This window comes from Drosophila gunungcola, chromosome 3R (genome assembly GCF_025200985.1).
Source record: "Drosophila gunungcola strain Sukarami chromosome 3R, Dgunungcola_SK_2, whole genome shotgun sequence".
Taxonomy (NCBI): domain Eukaryota; kingdom Metazoa; phylum Arthropoda; class Insecta; order Diptera; family Drosophilidae; genus Drosophila; species Drosophila gunungcola.
In genome coordinates, this window is record NC_069139.1 from 18,840,752 (window position 1) to 18,865,305 (window position 24,554).

General features: G+C 40.4%; 1 protein-coding gene across 1 annotated transcript; it reads left to right on the forward strand.

Annotated features, from left to right (window-relative positions):
* The first annotated feature begins 326 nt into the window (after nt 1-326).
* On the forward strand, nt 327-14,893 carry LOC128259893 (hemicentin-1). The gene is made up of 17 exons (XM_052992513.1): nt 327-595; nt 2,000-2,205; nt 5,932-6,437; nt 7,060-7,379; nt 7,804-8,007; nt 8,065-8,216; nt 8,480-8,624; nt 8,705-8,835; nt 9,385-9,544; nt 10,634-10,803; nt 10,873-10,996; nt 11,072-11,232; nt 11,767-11,908; nt 11,985-12,108; nt 12,191-12,546; nt 13,089-13,300; nt 13,549-14,893. Exons 3-17 carry the CDS (start codon nt 6,073-6,075, stop codon nt 13,786-13,788), a joined length of 3,006 nt encoding a protein of 1,001 aa, XP_052848473.1. The 5' UTR covers nt 327-595; nt 2,000-2,205; nt 5,932-6,072; the 3' UTR covers nt 13,789-14,893.
* The last annotated feature ends 9,661 nt before the right edge of the window (nt 14,894-24,554 follow it).

The following is a 24,554-nucleotide window of genomic DNA, read 5'->3' on the forward strand; positions in this document are numbered from 1 at the left end:
GTTTGTGGGGCAATCTTAACGCATAAATAAGCACAAAGTTGGGGGTGCTAAGGGAAAATTTGTCAATCCATGTTTTTGGCCAACTAGACTTTAAAGACCTGAAGTTCCGGGTGGTACATACGATATTCGTTGCTGTTGCTGTTAAGTTCCCGAATACCGTATGCCAAGTTTCGAGCAGTCAAGAGCTGGCTCTCTGTCGACATTTTCTCTTCGTCTTTTCGGCGCTTGGGCTGGCAGTTCGAATTTCGAGTTTCGAACTCAAATCAAAGCAGACGTCGCGAGGAAAACGCATCGACGAGTAGAACGCCGACGATGGGTATCCAGTAGATACGCGAAGCTATAACGGTACACATGTTGCTGTCGGAAAACGCGAGCGATCCAAGTGGAAATGTAGCCCAATCCGTTCGCATCAGGGTTTCCATTTAAAGCGCTCCCTCGCACACACACTAACACACCTACACATCAGCACAAACACACTCTCGCATCGTAACGCGCACCCACACACACACACACACATACGCAGACCATCGAATACGCACAAGTGTTCTCGGCTCGAGCACGCACCACTACAGGCGCACAAGTGCGGTGTATCTGTGTGAGTAGAAGAGGTGTTTGGCATTGTGCTTCAGATACAGGATTCAGTGGCCAAGTGCTTAATAAAACCGCCATAAACCCCAAAAGCGTCGAAAGTGATAAATGCAAATTATCCATAATGAAATATAACCAATCGCAAATGTGTGTGGCCTCAAGCAGCCTGCGATAATCTCGACAAATGACCAAGTGGTAATGCATCCCCGGAGTTAATCTTGCCGGTTTTTAGTACTTCAAGTTTGCCGAAAATGTGATTTAACACAACGAAAATATGTTCAACGCAAATGTTGACTAAAACATAAATTTGTGCCAAACTTTATGGCCCTAAACATTATTCAGTTTTCTTTTTGTAAATATAACCACCATAACTTGCTGACTATAAATAATAATAATTTTAATATAGAAAATCTTTAAAAATAAAAAAAAGTTTACACTGACTTGCCCTACTATTTAATTGCCTATCTTAGCATTCTGACTTTTATTCGAAACGAAACTATTTAGCAATTAGGATATTTAAAGCCTTTGCAATTTAAAAAACAAATCTATTCAGAAAAAATTGGTAATTTTATGTCTTTCTGTAAAAAGATTTCCCGAAACCTTGAGAACTTTATTTGCTGACCCTTCTACCGTAAAATTGTGTGATGTCTGAAACCTCAAGGATTACCTAAAGGAAAATTTATAAAAAAAATTATCAAAGTCCCGACAGACTGAAATAGCAACAAACGTTGCCGCGGCTGACTTTGAAAATCGCTCCACTCCAGCTACAACTCCTGCTCCAGCTCCAGTCGCCGCCACTTCAGCGGCTCTCCACTCGAAGGAAGGGCTGGCTGCTCGGTTTGCGGTGCCGTGCCTCGAGTTCGTCGATAATTGGAATTTACGACTGTGGCATAAAAAAGAAAGCGCCAGAATACGGACTACAAGGCTGCCAGGATATAGCCATGGAATGGGCACGGGCCCATCGTTGTTGTTTGGTGACTCGTGCTCAAACCCCATTCCCTATACCATTCCCATTCCCATTCCCATTCCCACTCCCATTCCCGATGCCCCTTAACCCCAGCCCATGCCTTCGATGATGGTGCCGTGTAAATATTTTTTTTTTGTCGTCCCTCCGTGTGCGGTTCAATTGGCCCTGTCAGTGGCAGGCGCGCTGATTTGTTATGGTAATAGTTGTCAAAACGAGAGCAGATTCGAGAGATTCGAGAGATCCTCGGCGGCACTTGATTACACTTGGCAACACACACAATGACAAACGTGCGGATAGTGTGCGCTTAACGAAATCAAAACTAAATTGCAGCAGGAGGTGCGAACGTAAATCTTGGCCAATTAGGAGTGCAATCAGTTCAGTGCGAGCTTCGAGCTCGTTAAGTGTTTCGGGTTCTTAACCATATATCTTTTGGTTTCATCGCAGATTCTGCTCAGACGGCATGTCTGTGGCTCATTAGAAGAAAAACTAGCCAGAAGCTGGCCGAAACAAAAACACAAACCCAATCCTAATCCAAACCAAACCAAAGCGAAATCAAACTCAAACAAAGCGAAGCAAACTAAAGCAGGGCAATAAAAACAACATGGAATATTGAATGAAATCGGCTGGCATATATGCACATACATTAGCAGGTGAGTTATCTGGCTGCTTATTTCCCTCAAAATTTATGCTCATGCATATCTGCATAATCGCAAATTAAGCTACATAATTAATAAGCCAGGAGCCAGCCTCATCGCTGTCACCTGGCGTTGATGTAGCACTTTGGGGAGCTATCAAATGCCTTTTGCCAGCTATTGCAAAGGCAATGGCAAAGCCTTTGCTTTTGCTGCTGGCCATCTTTTTACCCACATGTCGGCTCATACCAAATAGTCGGCGTATACTATATGTGTACGTGCCACTGCTTTCCGAAAAGTATCGATGTCTGTAATCTTAATTAGCAACACCACAGCAACCGGCAACAGAGACAGCAACGACCAGCAACCAGGGCCCACAAACATCTTTTAGCATTTCTGGCATGGCGTATCCGTACACTGCTGTCTTTTCCTGAGTTTTTCTCTGCACTGCGCAAAATTTAAGCACCTAATTTGTTAACCTAATTGTGGTATACTTGCTGTGGATTTCGTTTTAAAAAGCTTTAACATTTTCCACTAAACATATTAAATCGGAAACATGTTTTCCCTTTGCGGAGAAAGAAATTCCTATAACTAAGCCAAAAAGAATTATAAAAAAAATAATTAGGCACATGATTTGGATTAAATAAATTTTTCTAGATAGGTATTTACAAGTTATAAGAAAAAAATAAAATTTGTTTTGTTTCTTTTTATATAAGTTAATATATTTTAAAAGGTTTCAGTCACAAAACATACAAGTATCCTTTAAGAATTGGATACAAAAACAGACAATTTTTTTAAGATTTTAGTATTTTTTTACAAAAAACAAATTTTACATATTGTACATTTTATACATTTTATACATTTTTTATAGAGATCCTAAGGCAATATTTTTTCGAGTGTGGGGGATCGTTTTTTCTGGGTATTTCTCACAAAAATCACATTACATCGAAAACCGAAACCGGTTTCGGTTGAATTCTTGTCATATTTTGTGTAGAAGCCAAAGGTGTTTTGTACAAATGGCCAGCAAACTAAACAAACTTTAGTCGCCGGCCAGCTCGCAACCGGCTGCCCATCAAAGAGTTATTTATACTTATTAATGCCGACGACGATGAGTCCGAGTAGTCCAAGCCCCACTTATTCCTGTTCCCCGTGAATGTCAAACGACAGCCCCACTCGCAGTTTGTTGGGGTATGCAAATATCATTGATCTGCTTTCAGGCTGAAAAATTCGCACCTCCATGTGCGAACAAAGCGCCCATGGGGCCTCTGACTTGAGTGCATAGGCAATCAAGTTTACGACTTGTGCGGATGGGCTACTCCTCGTTGGAGAAAGGGTAATATATTTAGCGGGGGCTGGCGGTTTAATTGCTTCCATTAGAAATCGCTTAGCAACTTTAAGTGGCAGCCAGCGGACGGAAATTGAAATTACAGGTGTAATATAAATTCCGGTTTATGCGATTTGTTGGCTCTTTCAAATTCGAATGCGACACCTTCAATCAAACAATCGGAAAATCGCTTTGTTTCCCTTACAACCGCTTTTTGTGAGCTGATAATGTTATTTCATTATTTGTAAAGTAAAAACGAAATAAATAATTAATAAATCAACGCATCCATTGTTTATTCTATGTGGCAATAAAAACAGATAAAAGCTAATGAATTTTAAATAGCGAAGAATTCAAGTTCATTCAGATAACCGGTTCTCAGTTTGGTCAGTTTGTCAGCATTCAAAATATTTTGTTGGAATTGACCAAAAGTGGCTAACAAAGGGAGATCTAAAAGGTCCACAAAAGGGTCCACAAATACCCTTGGAAATCCATCAAAGTAAAGGTAGTTGAGTGATTCAAAAGATACATGTAATTAAATGGGCGTTTGATTGATATGATTGTATTCCATTGTGAATATATTATAATTTGCTATGGTTCTTGTTGTACTTAACGTTTTAAAATCTTTAAAAAAGTAATAAGACCCCTGAGCAGGGTATTTTTTTAGACCCATTCCTATTGAAACCGTTTTGAATCTCAAGTCTCGGCCAAGTGTTTGTCTATCACATTCATAGGCAAATTGCGGACGGCACATATTTATGAGCAGCTCTTTTTTTTCGACCAGGGGAAATGGAATATAGTAATAATTAATTAAGTTATAACATTAAATGGCCATAAAGGGGCATTAGGCCCATAACTTTGAGTGGACATATGAGCATGAGCTATGCCACTTGGCTGGAATCTCAGATATTCGTTACCCAAAGACCCATAACTCTTTCCCCCTTTTGTTATCGTAGAGGGCGATCTTGGCCAAAGAAGGGGGCATCTTAGCCATATGCCTGTCGTTTGGCTCTGTCGCATTCCAGCCATCATCATCTTTTACGACTCCAACTGACTGGCCAATCAGGGACATACTTTCTTGGCCACAGTCCACAGTCTGCACATCTCTCACTTCACATTTCTCGCCCTGTCAGTTTTGATTTTTGGTTTTTGGCAATGTCAGCCATGTGCCAAACAAATGACTTCACATTTTTAAAGGCATTACGTTGACATACAGCGCCGCAAATTGAGTGAGTTGACCGCAAATGCGTCATGAATTCCAACCTGGCCGTGAGCTAAGAATGCCATTCGTTAGAAGAGGCTTGAATATTTCTAAAAGCCCGCATTCGTCGTGATTACCTCAATAAAGCTGTTAGTTACACTTAACCGACTTCTTGAGAGACTTTATAAAATTTGCGAAAATGAGTGGGACGTGTTGATCCCAGAACGCATTGTTCTCTTATATACTTTTGATTTATTAGCGAGATGAATGCGATTGACAGCGGTTATTAATTGTGATTCCGCAGACAATGGACACGTTTAACAAAAAATTATTTAAATTTATGCCCTTGAAGATGACCATATTAAGTTTACCAATCGTTTCGATCAAAGGGGTCAATCGTTTTGGCAGAGTTTTCCATATGATGAAGATTTTGAATGCATCGTAAAACACTTTCATTGCAAATTGAGTGTTCGAATTGGGGCTTATAATGCTCGGATTCATATCTTAATTGGTTTTCCTCACACAAATATCTGAAGTATTTTACTTCCATTGAAGGTAAATGGATTTGAAGATATAAAGCTTATGCAATATTGGCCACAAAAACAATGATTTCAAGTTATACGCAGAGGCCACCAAAGGTTAGTTTACCAAGCAAAGTTCCCAACAAATTCGTACATTAACATAAATATTTAACTAGCCGAGTGCGGACTATTTAAATTATTTCTGCTCATATTAGTCATTTAGATTTATGTGCATTGTACGTATTTTTGGAAATAAAAGCTCATTTTGGCAGTTACCAGTTTATTAGTTTCAATAGTGACAGGCAGGAATTTATAAAATATTTTCCGAAACCAAAATTTTGATGTGATTACAGAAAGCCAAAAATGAAACTACAAAGGAAACAATAATACAGAAAAATGTGGGCCAACATACCTAAAATAATTTAAATAAAAGAGCAGCCCTTATTTGAAAGCACTTAATAAATAACAATTTATTAAACTAACAAATTAAAATGGTTTTAAATAAATATTTGAGGTTTTTTAAAAGTTGTTAACAATTCCTACATATTTTATGCCAAAGTGCAAATAATTCATATTTGAAACTAATATTTTAATTTGAATAGGTCAACTTTGAGATACAGAGTACATTAACTAATAATAGTACCTATAACCTTATCTAAGAGTTGTAACTAACCAATGACTTGTACTATTGCATTGTGCAGCTAAAGGACAGCAAATCGCCCCAGTTGCCCCTTAATTCCGCATCATGGATGAAAATGCGATAATCTATCAATGGCTATGAGAAAGGTCAAAGGAAAAGTCTTAGCAAGCGATAAGTTTGAGTAAAAGAGAAAGCGAAAATCATGCATCACGAGGAAACGTACCAAGTAGTTTGCCGACTGATTGAAAAGGAGGAGCAGGCGAATCGGGAGCAGGCCCGCCGGAGAAGGGCCACGCCCCCTCATCCATTCCCCAGCGCCATTGCCTGGAGGCAGCTACTCCTGCTCCTGCCCCTGCTCATGCTGTCTGGGATCGTCCAGGTGTTCGGCACGTACATAGAACAGGATGAGCTCATGCAGAATCTGGATCGCCCCGTCCCGCTCACCACCGTGCAGGGTGTCCTTGGGCGGCAGGCGATGCTGCCCTGCGACATTTCGCCGCAGGAGCGGGACGATGCCGTCTACATGGTCCTTTGGTTCCGCGAGGGCGATGGCGAACCCATCTACAAGTGAGTACAAACTCTAAAGAATTCAAAGAATGCAATCTCACGTTCTGCGTTCAAGTATTTCTATTAAAACTTAAATTTAAGAAAATATTTACATCTAAATTTGATTCTATATAATTTAAGAAAATATATCTCAGCTTTGTTTTTTTTTTAATATTTAAAATAGGAATGACAGTGATTAGAACTGATTACTTACAACACGGCTTAAATCAAAAATGTTTACTCTGCGAAAAAAGTTAATACCAGTGAAAAAGCCCTTGGGTAAAATTTGTAATTGCAAATTATGTAAACACATTTTTTGGGTGTGTTTTTCGCTGAGAAACATTTAAAAGGATTATTGAATTAGAACAAAGCTGACGAATATAATTAATTTCGTACTGTTGTTTACTATGAAAGCTAAAGAAATGATTAAAAATTGTAATAACTTAGTCAAATTTAAAACCTATTTTTAGTTTTAATTGATTAAATTCCTCTAAGTTTTAAAGTTATTTGGCAGCCTCAGATAAAATATTAACATACACACCTTTATGTATTTTAGTTTTAAATAATGTTTATTTCAATGTATTTAAGTTCTGTTTATGAGTAAAATATGTTTTTTTAATTACCCTTAAAACCCAAATTGCAGCTTTGATGTGCGAGGCCGTCAGTTTGGTCAGGCGCGTCTGTGGTCCTCGCCATCGGCCTTCGGCACTCGCGCCCACTTCAGCAGCACCACCCACCCCGCCCAGCTGAAGATCGATAGCATCCAAATCAAGGACGAAGGGGTCTATCGGTGTCGCGTCGACTTCCGCAACTCACCCACCCGGAATCTGAAGATCAACCTAACCGTCATCGTTCCCCCGGATAAGCCCATCATTTATGGCCAAAACAGGCACGAGAAGGCCGGAAACGTGGAGTCCTTCAACGAGGGCAACGACATTGTCCTTTCCTGTGAAGTCACAGGAGGTAAGAGAGTTTCTATTTAAAAAAATAAAGGATTTTGAAATTTTTAATACATTTTATAACCCCATAAAATAATTATTATTAAATTGATTTGATGTAATAATTAATTGGGTTAGCATTGACCGCTATAACCGAAAAAAACCTCGCATAAATTCCTTTAAAAGTCAACAAAGAAAAACATATTTTTGCATGAATAAATAGTAGTGTTTTTGTATATTTTAGTTGCCTATAGAAAATAGTTAAATTCATTGAAACAATGACGTTGAATAACCGAGGTGCAAAAAGAGCTTTACATTTAATAGGCTTATAAATTAAAAGGCTAGCTTAAATTTAGTTCGTGCTTTTCTTAATGTTTTAAATTCGGAAATTTTGTATGTGAATAATTTATACTTATATTTATTATCCACTTAAATCACCGAAAACTCAGGACGGCCGCGACCCAATGTCACCTGGTACTTGGACAACACGGCAATCGACGAGTCCTTTGAGCAGCGCCCCGATGGCAAGACCATTAACCATTTGTCCTACCCAAATGTGGGCCGGCAGCACCTGAACTCGCGGCTAATGTGCGTGGCCAGCAACACGAACTTGACGCCGCCCAACAACAAGGTCGTCATCCTGGACGTGAATCGTGAGTGAGGTGCTCGAGGATGCCCCCGAACAGAGGTGCTAATGGTTATCGTTGCAGTGAAACCCATTGCCGTGCACATCCTCACCAAGGATCGGTTCGTGTCCGCGGATCGCACCTACGACGTGGAATGCAAGAGCTCCGGATCGAAGCCGCCGGCACTCATCACCTGGTGGAAGGGCAGCAAGCAGCTGAAGAAGCTCACCAAAAACGTAAGCCCAACTTCTAATGAATGCGGCACTTGAGTCCCAAACTCATTAATTAAACACAAATTAATATTGTGTACTGTGTGAGGCGCTTATAATTGCCACAAATTTCCTATCCATTTTCGCCGTTCCTCGCCGTGGCCTTGGGTTTCCTTCCACTTCCACTTCCACTTCGACTTCACTTTCCGTTTCGTTCGTTCGGTTACTTTCGGCCCATTTCCGTTTCATTATTCATTTCCTAATGGACTCTGTTTGCGTTTCTTTTTTAGTTTAATGAACCCGATAATCAATCTCTAAGTATACTGACGTTTACGCCCGGACGCGAGGACGATGGCAAATATTTAACATGTCGGGCAGAAAATCAATTCATCGACGGCAGCGCCATCGAGGACAAATGGCGACTCATTGTCCATTGTAAGCAGAGCTGCGGCCACTGAGAGGGTGAAGCGTGAAGCCTAATTGCAAAAAAAATCGTTTCTCCCATGTGTCCACAGACCAGCCCACCACCACGCTGAAGATTGGCTCCTCGCTGAATCCCGACGACATCAAGGAGGGCGATGATGCGTACTTCGAGTGCATTGTGCTGGCGAACCCGAAGCCCTACAAGATGTCCTGGTTCCATAACGTAAGCATGTCCCTGAATAATGGATGTGGAATACTTTAAGCACTGCGAGAAACGACTGAATTCGAATATAATTCATTACCTTTCTTGATTGCCAAAAAACATGAATTTAAAACTTATTACTGCAAGTAGTCTGTATTTTAGATAAATGCATTAAATGAGTTTTAGACTTCGGAAGTGGCTTCAAGTAAAAAAATATATAATTTTTTATTCTACTTCTACTTCACTACTAAGTCTTAAATAATAATACAAATATGTTATTTTTATACAAGACTTTTACACTTTCTTCTGCAATTGCTTAACAGCTATTTACACAAAGTTTAGTGTTAGCTTTTAGATACCATTTACATTTTATTTCTGTTTATCCCTTAAAGTGTCTGTGCTTTTTCGAGTTATAATTTAAGCACGCATTTAAATAGTTAGCACTATACTATACGAATACGATTTTATTGACCCTTTAAACATTCTGTTAATATTTTTCATACGCCCTGTGTGTCTGCTGTTTTCTTTCAATAAACCCAAAAATCTGTGACTTCTTTTCTCCCCGTGCAGGGCAAGGAGCTGCAGCACAACATATCCGCGGGCGTCATCCTGTCAGATCAGTCGCTGGTGCTGCAGAGCGTCTCACGTGCCTCGGCCGGCGACTACACCTGCCTGGCTGTCAACTCGGAGGGCAAGGGCCCCAGTAATCCGGTCACATTGCGCATACGATGTAAGTAAATCGCAGCCAAGTCCCAACCTTCTCCATCGTCTTCAATCCGCGCTGCCATCGAAGTCAGCCAAGTTTGGCTTGAACTAACGTCTCTGTAATTTCCAATTTAATCCTTGAGTTTGAATGGCTCTTAATGTATTTAGAGTACGGGGCTCAGTGCTATATTCTGGCCCCAAGCCAAGAACAAAGGCAGAGTAGGTGTGTCGGCCCCAGTTCCATGCACAATGGCCCCCAAGCCCAAACCCAAATCCAATGCCCCACAACCAGCAGCCCTTACGACTCACGTTAATGACCAAGATTATGGCGCAATGAATGCATTGCCTTGGCACTTGCCTTGCCATCTTCTCGGAATTCGGCTCTGACTCTGGCACCGAATGGTATTCCAAATGACCAAGAGACGGGGTCGGATTGCGCCGCCTGGGCTAAGGCATCGTCATGCCCAAAATGCGGCAGCCAAATTCGAAATTCGGAGGACCAACACAGGAAAAAAATTATGTTTTCGAGTTAGAAATTCTTGCTTAATTGTTAGAAAACGTTGCACAAATTCGCAGAAAAGAGTTATTTGTGTTTCTAAGTTTTATTACTTAGTTACTTGATTTAACTTATTAAATTTATTATTAAAATTAAAGGGACTACTTGGATTATATACCTACTATATATCAAAGGATTAGAGCCCTGCAGAAGTATACTCGAAGAGTCCTTTGGCTCCCAATTTAGAAAAAAATTCCTTTAATTAAGCTTTTACGATAAGCTAATCGATTTGATTGAAATTGATCTTTGAAATCATAAGCTCAGGAAAGTCCTTGATTTCTTAAGAATTTATAAGCCCACTTATTAAAAATAGATAACTTAAGAATTGGCGAGGGTTTTCAAAATATTAAAATCTCATTCCGATATCGATTTTACTAAATTCTAAACTCAACTCTAAAATGCTTTAAGACATTTTTTCACTTTTTGAATATCTTAAAACGTTTCCTTCGCCTTACATGATTTATTACCCCCATAGTTTTGAGTGCATTGTTAGGGCAAGCGTCGATAGGGCGTTAGATACTTCAATAACCGCTCTAATTACTCACTTGCCCTCGATAGATGCTCCGATTTGTGCCACGGACCACGAAGAGCTGTTGGGGGCTCTCAAGCACGAGACACTGCCGCTGAAATGTGAGGTGGACTCCTCGCCGCCGGCGGACTCCTTCCACTGGACCTTCAACTCGTCCGGCGAGCAGACGGAACTGCCGGCCCGCCTGCACTCCAGCGAGGTGGGATTGTCTGGGACGGCCACTTTAGAGCCAGCTTACTAACTATCTGCGTATCTTTATCCTTTAAAGACGGGCATGTCGCGACTAAACTATACACCCAGCACGGACCTTGACTACGGCACGATATCCTGCTGGGCCAAGAACTCCATTGGCACGCAGAAGAGTCCCTGCGTGTTTCAAATTGTGGCAGCCGGTAAGCAACCCACAACATTACCATCATCATCTGCATTATCCCAGTTAATCGGGGCGAATGTAACTCCATCCGCAGGTCGGCCCTTTCCCCTGCAAAACTGCTCGGTGACCAATCAGTCGGTGGATTCGCTTCAAGTCGACTGCCTGGAGGGATTCGACGGAGGACTGCCGCAGGGATTCATGTTGGAGCTGGTCGAGCTGAACACGCTGCGTCTGGCCAGGAACATCACGGTTTCGGTAAGCTGGGAATCTTAATTACCGGGCGAGCCCATTAAACCACTTTATCGGGATGTTCCCTTAATCAATGGGGGCTTAAAATAATTAATTGCCTTGAAGTGTTCGGGTAAACAGTAGATATAAGGGGGAAGATACTGCATACTTTAAGGCGCTTTATATAAAAATCGCAGGTTCCCCTGATTAGAATATTCTAAATAAATAATGGTTTGGGACTTAAAGCTTCTGTGGGTTAAAGCATCAAATAAATAATAACTGTTTTCTTTTTAAAGCTTTTTAAACATGGTAAACATGGATTTAACAATTATATTAAGTTAGGAAAATTTAAATCAAAACTAGAAAACTATTTATTTAACTCGGCACTAATGACAAAACATTTTTTCAGTATATAATTAAGATAAATTTTACATGTTTTAATGATATTCTCTGAATCAACAGGTTGTCTCAATAGGATATTAAATTCAGGGAAACTAGGGAACTATAGTAAACACAAGGTTATATAATTTAATAATTTTCTTAATTTCCACAATTATTTAGCACACGCCGGTGACTTTTGTGATAGATAATTTAGACCAGGCTGCGACCTATCGCATGGTGATATTCGCAGTTAATGCCAAGGGTCGGTCGGAGCCCACCATAATCGACGACATCAACTTTAAGGGCGTGGCCAAGTTCACAGGTGAGTGGCGGGAGCCGAGGAGTCCACCATTAGTAATTGGGAATTATGTGGCAATAATTTAATTGCGGCCTCGCAGGCGCCTCGACCGGCCTATCGATGCCCCTCTCCCCGTTTCTGGCCGGACTGACCCTCTTCTGCGGCCTGCTGTTCGCCATCTTCTGCATCATGCTGGCGGCCATCTACCGGAGGTTCTCCAATCGGTACGGACAGCAAACAGCTAACAGCTCACGGCTAATGGCTAATGGCTGCGGCTTTGCCCTAATGGCCTCATTTAAATTGCAGGCGCAGCGACAGCAATCTGAAGGTGGCCAAGCATACGCAGCTCACGATTCCGGCGGACTGCCAGCTGGACCCGCTGCATTCCGGGGTTCAGCCGGACGGATCCGGCAACCACCAGCCGCACCACAGCCTCCTGCCCCTCAACTGTGATGGCCCCGCGCTGGGCGATGTGGGCGGGGGCGGAGGCATGGGCGGCGGGGGCGTGGGCCACGACGGCGGGTTGAAGGGCAGCGCGTCCATTGGCCTGGTGGCCATGTCCGGCGACACACTGCGCTCGACGGCCCGGACTCGGCACAGTCCCATGGCCGACCAGGCCGACGTAGACGACACCGATCCCGATGTTATACCAAATCAGTATGGTGAGTACTTCCTTGGAACTGTCATTACCCTACCCTTATTTTAACTTATCTATTAAATTAAAAAATTTACGATCCACAAGTACATTGTTAATAACAGTATGTTTTAGGACCAATTTAATTTTTAATATTTAAACAACTAGCATTGAACTGAATTATAGTTCGATAATAAAAAATCTAAGATAAATATAAATAATTAACAAAATTAGTCCGCGTTATAAGTTTTAATATACGTATGGTAAAAATGTTGTACGCAGACCTCTAAATTCTTTTTAATTAAGTTTTAGCCATTATATATAATAATCAAAAAATGTTTTAAGTTAATTATGCATCAGACCCATAAATGTGTTTAAAAATAAATAGGTGTCAGTACTCAAGCCAGCTGATTATAAGTTTTAATATTGTAAATATATATATATATTTTTTTTAAGCTATATATTTAATTGGTTATTATTTTCCTAAATATATAAATATAGGGTACTAGCATCTTCGTTTCAGCTAACCTTTTGCAATTAATTCATTTTCCTTAATTCATGCATTCGCAGAAAAACGTCCGCTGAAGAGCCTGGTTTCCCCACCGGGCTTCGCCAGCCCCTCAAATCGCCTGATGCAGCGCGATTACCTCCGGGAAACGGAGCTCACGAAGGGGGGCAGCGACGTGGGACTGGGGGCCGCGGAGGGGCTGTCCAGCATCGGACTGATGAGCAGCTCCGGGAACGAGGTGCTCCACTACACCTTCCGACCCAGCAAGCAGATCGTAAGTTTCGAAACGTAGAATTAGAGCTGGCAAACCTTCGATGTGTTTATCGAAATAATCGATTTTAGACATGAAATCGATTTGTACTTTAATTTGATTCTAAATTGTCAATGTTGATAGTTTGCCAGCTTAGGCTTTGAGCTTTTGGTGCTGGTTATATCATGCCCTATTTCATGGTGTTCATCTTGGGCTCTCGTCTCCCGCTTTCTTTTCAAAAAAAAAAAAAAAAAACCATACAAACTATGCAGAGCTATGCCACATTGAACAAAAAGGGCATCACCACATGCAGCCCGCCGTTGGGTGCGCTGAACTACAACGTGAGCACCTCCACGCCCTCGTCCTCGTACCACCTGACGCCCCAGCCCATGGAGGTCAGTTTGCTGAGCCCGAACAATCCGTCGGTGACGTCATCGCTCAGCGAGTACCGATTTCGCACCGGTCCGGAGATCGTCACCACCTCGAATCGCATACAGGAAAGTTGTATATAAAGCTCTCACACCCATACTTACTTCTGAGTGTACAAAAACAAAACAAAAACCAAATGAAATAGAGTGGCAAGTGTATTAATACATGAGTATCGTACCGCATCGTATCGAATAATATCCTAGCAGCTAGACGTATTTATTCGCATGGTTTGAGGAAAGACTTCTCCTAGCTCGTAAGCATCTTGTGTACTTAATGCAATGCCAAAAGTGTAACTGCAACACACTCGTTTTGTAAATAATCGTTGTCATCTGTTGTTGTAATTAAGCCCGATAAGGAATATTCTCGACGGAAGAGAGGAGCGAACGAAACTACTTCTAAAGAACATATCGTTTAACGTTTCACCCACACACCATATCCCAAGTCCCATATACCCTATCCCATACCCCACGATTCCGAAAACAAACGCTGTCAACTTAACATATCGCCGACATCCTAACGCTCGCTAAAGCTAACACGAGGTCATTGTTGTGAGCCCAAAAACGCGAACCGAGCTGGCCGATTGCAACTAATTTACGCCATATTTAGTATACCAATAAACGTATATATATCCATTTAATCTGAACAGGACCTGCACTCTTCCAGAGTTCCCGGCAGAGTACTGCGGGAGTCGCATTTGTGAGAATATCATGTCCATATCCTCTATGAAAGTATTACCTATTGATTTTCGTTTCGATTAACTCGAGTGTTTAAGTGTAGCTACCACATACGTGTATTTAACTAGAGCTAAGTAGTCCTAAGTAGCGGTCTAAGCGACAATGTGTACATACATGATTATATACGGCATTCTGGGATTTCGAGATTCTCAGTGTAATTTCAAATTGTCTAACCGCCCCGAACCGACAACTGTACATAGGTCATAATTTATTGTGAGGACGAAATGCCGTTCGCTTCGATGTATATTATGTTGCCCCCATCTAGGAGTAAATTAAGCATTTATAGAACAATTGCTACGCCGCAACATATGTACAAATCTTCGGACCGATCCGGAGGGAGTGTGTCCCTACCAGAGCCTCGCCGTTCGCCATTCGTCATTCGACACTCGACACTCGAAATTCTGAATTAAGAATTCAGAACTTAGAACTTAATTCAGAATTAAGAATTCAGAACTTAGAACGCTGAATTCAGAATTCTGAATTCAAAATGAAGTCATCAGCAGCGGCGGCGGCGGCGTTCTTCCCTGGAGCGGACACCTTACAGCTTGAGGATAGTATATATATCGGAATAAAAAATGTATGTATCTTAGAGAATTGCTGCCACTTAATCTCAAAATGTACGCGGGGGCAGGCGATACTCGTGCGATACGAACAGCAAACGCAAAGATTAGTATAATTTGTCAAGCCTAGTTTTTGTAACTATTAGGAGAAATATTAAATACAATTAAATTATAACTAAATGGAAACGAAACGGAAGTCGCTTATTCACTGTTGGACAACTCGCCGCTTTAATAAGCACTTGGGCAGCAGGAGGTATTGCGGACACGAACCTAACTCCTGCGGCACTAGTACTTAGGAAAGCGCACTTGGTAAGTAACTGATACACTCTATATATTTGCCATATTCACCCTTGATCCGGTCGCCTTGATCTCTGATCTTGTTATGCTCCATAATTCCGTGCTCTGCAATGATAAATCAATTAGTGTGGAAGTACTTTCTCTGGATAGCTCACAATTGACAGCTTGAAGATGCCTCCATCCGTTCGGAGCGATATGAGTGTGTGTGTGTTTGTGCAAGGTTAATGTATTCTGAACTATGCACTTCATCGTTTAGGCTTTGAGTTATTAATATCTGTACGAGATACTTAACCTTCTGTGCCAGCTGTCTCCTCCGAATGTTTTCCTCCCCCGAAAAATATAAATATTTCGTTCAATTCCCCCCCTATTCTCTCGGTCGGCATGTAGATGTGTATCATTGCACGTCGTATACGGCTAGTAACCTCTTGCACATAATACATAAGTTTATTAAATTTAAATTGGCTTAATTGACCCTCATTCGTTTTCCGTTGCCCGTTGCCCGTATTCGCCGACAGCGTTCAAAATTGTTCCATGACAGACGACAAACACAACGACAACGACAACGACAACGACAACGACAACTACAACGACAACGACAACATTGCTGATGTGGCTGTGTGGCTGCGAGCCTGAGAGTCTGTGAGTCTGTGTTTGCTGCCTTCATTGCTGGAGCATTCAAAGTCAATTGAATTTAAACGAATAAAACGAATAAAACTACATACAATGTGGCTGCTACACAGTCTTATTGTTGCCGCATCGCTCGATTATGATTGCTGTTTGCTGCCGGGGCAGAAGCGTCAAGTACTTGTCAAAAAAGCAGATGAGCTTTCGCATTCAACAATTTGTCAGCGCAAGATGCACAAACGGAGTACAATAAATAATTGGCTGAATGCATTCATCAGCTAAATTAGAATATACATAGATTAATCAGAGTACAATAACACTTAGTTAAGTGAGTCCAGTTAAGCAGCAGCAACAGCAACAGCAACATCAACAATTGCAGTCGTTGAAAATCTGTTGCATTTCCTGATTTGCATTAACTACAGCTATTGTCATCGCAGCTAAATTTGATTGGGCTTAATAGAATTCTACCTTTAAGGACGTGATTTGGCTGAGGTTCAAGTAGAACTGAATTTAATGCATACGAAATAAGAAAAAAAATATATTGAAGTTATTAACATGCTAAAAGAAAAAAAATTCCGAATCCTTTTTAATTTTTAAAACTTTCTTTTTGTAGATAAGGTAAAGAGGAAAAGAAATAATAACTTAAAAAGCAAAATATATTTTTTTATACTTTAGTTTTTCTTTTTTACAGCATCAGGATTTCAAAGTCTATTTAAGTTAATTTTTTTACGCCATTAATGTTAAACTGTCTTTTTCTACTTCAATTCGAATCCGAATGAATTGTGCTGTTTCTATTTTATATATTTATTTTTAAGGTTAGTAAAAAGTACGACATTGTTCCTATCTGAGTAACATTGAATTATGTCGGCAAATGTTGCACTATCGCATACATACTCATGCATTCCGGAGAATCGGAGAAAGAGAGTGGGTGTAAGATAGAGATCCGCACTCGAGGGAGACTCTTCGCTGATGTTGCTGTTGTCGATGTTGCTGCTGTAGATGTTGCTGTTGCTGCTGTGTCTGTTGCTGTTGCCGTTGCCGCTCGACGACGAGAACGTTGATTGCGATTATCGCGCCTTTGAAGGGTCTTAACCCCGCTCGGAGAATTGACCAGTAGTCGTCGATCTTCATCATATATATATATATATATATTCATTCGTTCATACTTGTGGAATTTATATTTAATGAGTTTTTCAAAGGCAATGGCAATATTGAGTGAAGCACCGAATTCAATTACTCCTTGGGATGATGGTGTTTTATAGATTTGGTTCACAGTGGTTTCGGCAGTCCAAGATCTGTGATCTGCGATCTGTGATCTGTGATCTGCGTTCTGAGGTCCGAGTTCGAGAACGCGGAGAACATTGCCGCTCGAGGGCGATTCCACAACTGATTTGTGCAGTGATCGCGCGGACAGTCGTTGGATTTTTGAAAATAACCATCAATTCATTACTCCCCCTGTGTGTGTGGCGATGCGTGAGTGTGTGCGAGAGATCGCCCTCATGTGCGTGGCACTTTGGCACTGTGTTGGTGCGACTCAATTCCGCAACAACAAGACCGATTTCCCCGCCCACTTTCCACTTTCCACTCGCCGCCACTCGGCACTTTCCACCCCGAACTGCAGTTGATTACTGACTAAGCCGGCCATCTGAACTATCCCGCATATAGTCGAATTGAAACAGAAATTGAAATAGAAGCACTCGCCTCGAAATAGTCGCCTCCCATTCATGTGAGATTATTTAATCGCACTCTCTCGCTCGTCACAGCTATGCTTGTTTTCCATCTTTCCATCAGATCTTAAATCACCAACGCCGACGGCTTTTCACACGACCAAATTGTCCAGGCGCATCGCATAATAGATTAGGCTGGTCCCCTGTTCCCGGTGGCCCCTGACCACCACCACCACCATCACCACCAAGTTCCTAATACGCTTGCCGGGATTATATCCATGTGCTGGGGAGATTCAATTTTGGTCCACTTCAGAATCCGGCATTATGCACTTTTAGCGCTTAAGATGATGAAGTACGACGATGTGGGTGCCTTGAAGGTGGCAAATAAATTACTGAGATTCTTAAATTCTCACACTCTATTAAATCTCAAAATCAACTCCTCAACTCCCCACATTTTCTCTCAGCTTAAATTAATTATTAATTGAAACGGTATCCAAATGTGTAAGATAAATCGTGAGTCCAAAATGTTATTACATTTGCCTCATATTTCTGCAATTAGATTTCCAAACATCTACAAAAATGGTTTGCCATTTATAGTTCAAATTACAGTAATTATTCCTAACTACTAATTGAATGAAAGTTAACACATCAATTATTAAGCTTTAAAAGTCGACTTGATGATTAAATTTCAATTGCATTTATGGCTCCAGAGCATCATTTGATTGGCATCTTTGTTTTTATTTTCAAAAATATAAGGCCAGTAAACAAAACTAGGATGAAATCCTAGCTGAGAAAAAGTCATTTACGAAACAAAGTTATTTATAATTGTTTGTTAACAAAATTTTGGAGAAATATTCTTATGTTCTGTTGTAGTTGTAGATTATATATAAAGAATTCCATACAAACAAATATGTAACTATAGTTATCCATATATGGATCTGTGCAAATGGCCCGCATTGTGGAGCTGCCCTATAAATTAAAATTTGAATGAAGGAACTAAACTAGTGATTGCTGGTCGCATTTACAAGTTCTCATAAGCACACGGATTCGGTTCTGTGCGCTCACTTAGTTGAGCGAAGAATTTCAATTAATTCAATTGAAGCGGCTCGCCAAGTAGGTAGTGGGCACTGTCAACCACCGACCGTCGTCGTCGTCCATTTCCATATCTAGTGTGAATTCAAGAATCATATCCATCTGTATGTACAGTTTCCTTATTACGGCGCATACATCATCAAATGGCTTATGGAATATACATATTTGTGCACACATGTGGAGCACGTAATTCCGAATAAGCGATTGTAAAACTGGAGAGCAGGACAAGTCAACTTAAACAGCTCTTATGGCTACCGCTGGGATCCTGGAGTACTAAAGCCCCGCCCATGTTTCCTGGCCACAAAACCAATAAAAAGGGACGAGGACGCAACCCTTTTCCCGGTTTTAGCTTTGGCGGAAAAATGGGCCAAATGGTAGCCCACTCAATAGGTACATCGATTTTCGCACACTTTGTTGGCGGGGTGGGCCATGAAAAGATTAAGGTGAAATCCACAAATTTGGCGCAAATGAATTTTTTTTTATGTTTTTTACACATCTTAAATTTTTTATTATTATGCCATCCTTTGTTGTACGTTTTCGATCCTCATTCTATTACACTTTGCATCGGTTTCGCATCGACAGGTCCCATTTCCCCCACTTTCCCAGTTTTTCCCTTTTTCCCAGCGAATTGGAGAAATTTGCGTGCGTGTTTTGAATGAGAATTTGTTGCATATTTGCTTGCCTGTTGGCTTTTTGGGGTTTTTGTATTTTCGTATTTTTGTATCCTGGGCAAATGGAAAAAAATAGACGTGGTAAGTCGAAAGTGGAAATAGTAGGAGTACAGGAGTCGGCGCCATCTGTAGCCCCCCGTTCTCATTCGGTGTCTGTGTCTGCTGTTGTACAATATATAAACATTTACACACAGCCAGCCACATACGCATACGCATATCGTAAAAAGTAGCAAATTCCCCTGTTGCGTATGAATTTTTGGCTTCTTCACTGAAGTAGAAAGCATTTTCGCTCTGGGTAAATGTGATTTATATTGATTGTAATCGTGGGAGTGGCGAAGGGAGTCCTGGTGCCGCGCCTCCATCCCAACTACAATATCAGTGAGCATCCGACAAACAGCGATTCAGTTTGCAGAAATGAGAAAAAATATGTATCCTCTCAATTTGTACACACAATCTATTCTACAGCTATAGTTATGCCCTGCCACCATGAACACAGCACCTTCTCTGCTCGCATCGGTACACTGGAAACAATTTACATACATTATTTTATTTGTTCTAAAGTGGGACGTAACCGAGCTTATAAAGGAGGGTGCCACCGAAATCACTAGGGTTTTGAAATAACTTAAAATGATGACTAAGAGTTTGCAATGAAAAATGAACTTCGGGCTTCAGAATGATTTGTACGGCCTTTCCGACGAAAAATATATTGCTACATATTTTCAGACACATTCTAAAATCATTTCAAGCTCCTTGTAACTTTTGTGGCACCCCCAACTGATTATATATAATAAAAATATTTACATTAGCGGTTCAATGAATGTTTACGGTAATCAGTTGAAATTGAAAACTGTTTTTACTTTTTATAAATTTGACACAGACTTTGATCTTAGTTGTGTTCGGATTTTCTAAAGGTTAGGTCGGTGCTTAAACTATGATATTGGGTGCCTTCTATCGTCCAATTTATTAAAAAACAAGAATGGAAGCAAACTTCGGCAAGCCGAAGTTCATATACCCTTGCAGCTAATTCAAAAATTAATAATTCTAGAAAACATTAAAATTATGATTGACTTGCGTATATGTTTAAAAACATTGAAGTTATGAAGCTATAGCTCAACTATTCGATAGTTCCTATAGAAACTATCCGATTTTAATAAAATTAATAGCGTAATTCTGAACTGTCAAATTATTAATTAGTCAAAAAGAATTAAAAAAAAAAATTACAAAATAATTAACAATTAATTATAATAATATATCATAGAGCCCCCATAGGAACAATTTTGATCAAATTTAAACCGTAATTAAAACTGAGAGACTAGTTTTCGTAGAAACGGAGGGACAGACGGAAAGACAGACGGACAGGCGGACATGGCTAGATTGACTCTCCTAGTGATGCTGATCAAGAATATATATACTTTATAGGGTCGGAAACGTCTCCTTCACTGCGTTGCAAACTTCTGACTGAAATTATAATACCCTCTGCAAGGGTATAAAAAAAAACAAGCAACTGAAAAAAATGTTTAATCGTATACGAAATAGAGTTGAGTTATCGTTCTTATCAAACAAATTGAATTTACTTGTATGTAAGCATCTCGAAGATATTTTTAAGTTTTGTATTTTTCAGAGTGCATATTTAGCAACGCTGATGCGGATGCAGATGCAAATGTAGATGCAGGCTCAGTCTCCTCGAAGCCCACTGTCAACCGCCGACCGTCAACCGCCAGCAGCCTTGGCTGCAGTGCCACTTACATTTGACATCAAGACAACGGCAGCGGCAGCGTGTGCGGGTACGAAAACATCCCTCACCCATGACCTCTGACCCCTCAACCCCCATTCCACAGTCCGTTGCGAATCCCCTACCCTTTAGTTGCCATCAGCATTAGCACGTTTTGTGTGCACATTAGAGATGCCCTCATCTGGTCATACATAGGTGTAGCATGATACGCATGCACTAAAAAAAAATGTGCCTTCATTACTATAACAAGGTAAATGCATTTCGGAACCTTCACTTATGATATAATTAAATCAAATCCAATGCATTATGCAAAACAAAACTTGAAATAAATACTGGTTACATAATTTTATAGCATATGTTAGTACCATTAATAAAATAAAAAATATATAAAAAAGTCTATTTAGGAACGAAAGATTAAAATCCTAGGTTTCTATTTAAAGCCAATGTAACTTTTTTTTTCAGTGATTTTTTTTAGTGTTCTACGGTACGTCCATGTCTGAGTGGCATTTGGCTGGAGGGCTGCCACGAATTTTGACTTTATGTGACGTATCGCTGGCTCCTCTGAATGCCCCTCCCCCTAGAATGCCACGCTGGGTGGTCGTGTCAAGGACTCGAAGTCCTTTTTAATTTTAATTAGGTTGTAACACGTTGCTACGTGCTATAATACGAATGAAAGCGGCACCCAGAGAAAGGGAAAGCGGATTGGGTGGATTGACAAACCGTCTGACTAATTGTCTGCAGCCGGGACAGAAAAAAGCCCAAGGACAACACCGCTTCAAAACCCACCGCCCACACCTAAAAACACCATCTCACACACGCCCACACATAAATCAATCCTCCAGAAAGTCGACTTACCAAAACGTATACATTTCGCATTCGCAGCAATTTGTCAATTTTTCGGTGCCCGCTTTTTTCGGCTGTCCCGTGATTAACATAAACCGCAATTTTCATTGCCGACAGGGCGAGACGACAACGGGCTGGAAACTTTCCTAATAATGTGGCCCCAACAACCCCACACATATATCTCCATATCCGCATCCACCTGTCTGACCCCGAAATCCACCCCCCTTCGGGCTGTTGCTGCTGCAAAATTTATTGCCAGCAAAATAAATACGCAAAAGATGACATATGATTTGACCCGAAAGATAAAACTGTCTGGAAACAAATATTTCCGCTTAGAGCCCATCCGTAATGCGAGATGGAGGAGCGATTCAAGGAGCAGCGGTCATGTTTATTTAAGGTTCTGGTTTGCTCTGTCATTATTAAGGACATCATTCAACTAGTTGTATCGGTCCTTTGCCCTTTCGTCTTTCGCATTTCGCATTTCGTCTTTGGACTGTCTTTCAGGCCATTCTTTTTGGCCGTAATTTGTACACGCATATGTATGTGAAAGGGCGCCGCCACTCCACACACCACACACCACACTCCAATTTCCCAGCAGCGAGTTGAGCTACTTATGCAAATAAACATAAGGGAACTCGCATATGCCGGGCATATATATCCTTTCACCCCGGAAGAGAGGGGCGTTACTCGAGGACTGGGGGCGCTGGATTTTGACTTGTTATGAGCGGTGCCTTTGTCGAGCTCGGAAATACGATATTGTTAATTAATTTACGCCTTTATTGGAGCCCTTGCCTTGGCCTTTAGTCAGAAAGTTTCCCGCACCCATATCAAACTGAAATCATGTCATGGGTCAGTGTGGAGAAAAAGTGTATCAAAAGCTCGTTAACGAACTGCCGCTGCATCGGATACGGTTCCGAAAGCGAGGAGTGGGCTGAAAACATGACTAACAAATGATTAGGAATGTGAAGACGAGATGGGAAACCTGGCCTAAGCCATGTGGTAATTATATTAGCAACCGGATCAGTGCATCGAATTACTCCCGCAAGCAAAGCACTTTTCAAGTCCACTTGTTGATACGCATTCACATGGAGCGCCTCTATAAAAAAAAGAGAAAAGTATGCGAGTCCTTGATAAAATTCCTCTTCAATGCTTTGCAGACAAATAAATAGGATTCAAGGAAAATAGTTCTCGAAGCCTGATAGTTAAATCTAGACTGAATACGAATGCCACACAGTCCCCTGAAATAGCTGATTAATTCTGATTGGCAGTCGTCCAGCAGATGGTTCATTAATTACCCCACATACTCGTAATTAGGCACTTTAATGCCAAATCTAAGATTAAAACACATGTAATTCAAAACTCGTTAAAAATATATTGTATGTTTTATTTACTATTTATTTAGCAGATTGCAGAAGAGAAACTGTGCATTTTATTGTTTTATAAGTATTATTTAATGATCACTAATATATACATGAACGGGGTCGAGAGTTCGTAAAATGTATTATATTGCACTTACTTTTTTAAAGTGTACTTTTGTGATTATTGCTGCTCTGTAAAATATATGTAGAATATGTAGATGAATAGAGGGCGTCGCAATGTTACGCCATCTGCTGGCTTTGAAAATATCTGGCAACCTTTACGCAGTTTAACGGTGTCTTGCGGGTTAAACAAATTGTTGGGTCTAATTTATTTAACTAATTGTCTTATTTTTATACAACAAAATATTATAAAAGTTAAGGCCTTAAGTTATAAATTCTTTTGTTCAAGTTTAATTCTATTGAATAGAATATAAAAATAATAAATAACAACTATTTATTATATTTCTTCCATAAACCTATGTTGAATTTGCTGACACATCTGGTAAATATTTGTAATAAAGGTTGGTTGAGGACGAACTTAAATCATTGCTTTATAATTGTTTTTCATGCAAACACATTTTATTTGACGCCTTTGAAATACTTGTCTTGTTATTATACAAATAAATATTATGAAAGTTAAAACGTAATGCTGAGAATTATTTTGTTTAAGTTTAATTCTATTGATATACAAATAAGAAACAATAAATAAAACACTACTGATTTTATAGCTTACATAAATAAATATATATTTGAAATATATATTTGTTAAGGACCATTTCAAGGCATTTAAGCCCATTAAATTATTGCTTTGTAATTCTTGTCAATACAAACACATTTTAAAGGCGTTAAGATACATGCAGGATCTCCTCGGCCAAATGGATGGTGAACGGATAAATTATTAAAAATGAATTATGGCCTAACTGAGCACTTACTCAAGGCGGCTGAATTAATTGAAGCAGCTCGTTTAACAAAGTGTGAATAATGGCGGCCAAATCACAGACAATTATTTTGTTACATCCCTGATTGGCTGCTAACAAGATTGGCAACGTGCAGTGCATTTTTATCCGCTTTCATAATATTTAATATCATATTTCTCATGCCTGGCCAACTCTAGCAGCAATATATTTTGCAATTTTCCGCACAACACCTCGGGTTACCATCGGACATACTTATAGCTTGCCAATACATATTCATTGGCCAATCGATTTGTGCGCCAATATTTCTCGCCAATTTGCGGGTCCAGCGCCAGGGTCTAGGTCTCCAGCCAGTTT